The sequence below is a fragment of the Apis laboriosa genome, unplaced genomic scaffold (genome assembly GCF_014066325.1).
Source record: "Apis laboriosa isolate Shangri-la unplaced genomic scaffold, ASM1406632v1 scaffold1281_cov153, whole genome shotgun sequence".
NCBI lineage: Eukaryota > Metazoa > Arthropoda > Insecta > Hymenoptera > Apidae > Apis > Apis laboriosa.
This window is the reverse complement of record NW_025221178.1, coordinates 1-1,255: the sequence shown is the minus strand read 5'-3', so window position 1 is coordinate 1,255 and position 1,255 is coordinate 1. Positions and strand designations below refer to the sequence as shown.

Genomic DNA, 1,255 nt, shown 5'->3' with positions numbered 1-1,255 from the left:
TACTTGTATATCCTTTCCTTATTTATTTAATCAAAAAATATTTTTTTCATTCTTTGTTACAGGTAAGATAGAGATTATCATCCTAGAAGATATATCTATCTATATCATCATCACACGACGAATCGAATCAACAAGATATCATTCGACACCATCATATCGCGATGAATCTCGAACATTACGCGATACTCATTTTATCTTTTCTCCTTCTTGTATATATTCTTCACAAAAATCGAAAAGGCCGTCGTCTACCGCCCGGCCCCTGGCAACTTCCGCTCTTTGGCTACCTTCCATGGATCGACCCGGAAAAACCTCACGAAACTCTGACGAAATTGTCAAGAGTTTACGGCCCTGTATGCGGATTCCGCATGGGCTCCGTTTACACCGTTTTACTGTCAGATCCACAACTGATACGTCAATCGTTTGCAAAAGATTCCATTACGAACAGAGCACCTTTGTACCTTACCCACGGTATCATGAAAGGTTACGGTAAGGTTTCTCTCGTGCCCTATCTCTTATCCGTCCATCCGTCGTTTATTGCTTTGCTCCAGGTATAATTTGCGCGGAGGGGGAACAATGGAAGGATCAGAGAAAATTTATCAGCAACTGTCTACGAAATTTCGGTATGGTGAAGCACGAGGGAGCGAAACGTGACAAGATGGAGAAACGAATATCGGATGCAGTTAACGAATGCGTATCAGTAGGCTTCAATATAACGATCATTAACTCTCTCTCCTCTTAATAATTTCTCGGATAGAAGGAGTATAAACGATGATTTTTTTCCCCCTTCGTCTGTCTATCTATCTCCCTCTTCCTTTTTTTCATTTCGTATACGCAACAGGTATTAAGAAATCGTGGTGCAAACGGCCCGATCGATCCGTTGGACACGCTTCACCACTGCTTGGGCAATCTTATCAATAGCATCGTGTTTGGGAAAACGTACGAGGAGGATGATCAAATTTGGAAATGGCTGAGGCATCTACAGGAAGAGGGTGTGAAGCAAATTGGCGTCGCTGGACCGCTCAACTTTCTACCGTTTCTCAGGTAACATAATCTCCTATCTCCATTTTTAAAAAACGTATCCTCGCTCGTTTCGTATTTATTATTATCGCGAAAAATTCTTCTCATATTTTTCAATTCCGTACAATAATAATAATTTCGATCGAAATAAAAAAATTCGGCTGAAAATTGTTCGAGATTTATCGCAACACAAATTTCTACCGCAACACGGCCGAGTGATAGTTAGGTTTCGTATTTA

At 40.7% G+C, this 1,255-nt stretch overlaps 1 protein-coding gene across 1 annotated transcript; it reads left to right on the top strand.

Moving 5' to 3' along the window:
• The first annotated feature begins 118 nt into the window (after window positions 1-118).
• LOC122720345 (cytochrome P450 306a1) lies at window positions 119-1,045 on the top strand. Its single transcript, XM_043946980.1, has 3 exons — window positions 119-486; window positions 549-697; window positions 839-1,045. The coding sequence occupies exons 1-3, from the start codon at window positions 162-164 to the stop codon at window positions 1,043-1,045; spliced, it is 681 nt and encodes a 226-aa protein (XP_043802915.1). The 5' UTR covers window positions 119-161.
• Window positions 1,046-1,255: the final 210 nt, after the last annotated feature.

What these genes read in the sequence shown, in the direction of transcription:
- LOC122720345 (XM_043946980.1), top strand. Translation starts at nt 162, where the DNA reads ATGAATCTCGAACATTACGCGATACTCATTTTATCTTTTCTCCTTCTT. An exon ending in CGGTATCATGAAAGGTTACG is followed by an intron (nt 487 to 548) that starts GTAAGGTTTCTC and finishes GCTTTGCTCCAG; the next exon opens with GTATAATTTGCGCGGAGGGG. An exon ending in CAGTTAACGAATGCGTATCA is followed by an intron (nt 698 to 838) that starts GTAGGCTTCAAT and finishes TATACGCAACAG; the next exon opens with GTATTAAGAAATCGTGGTGC.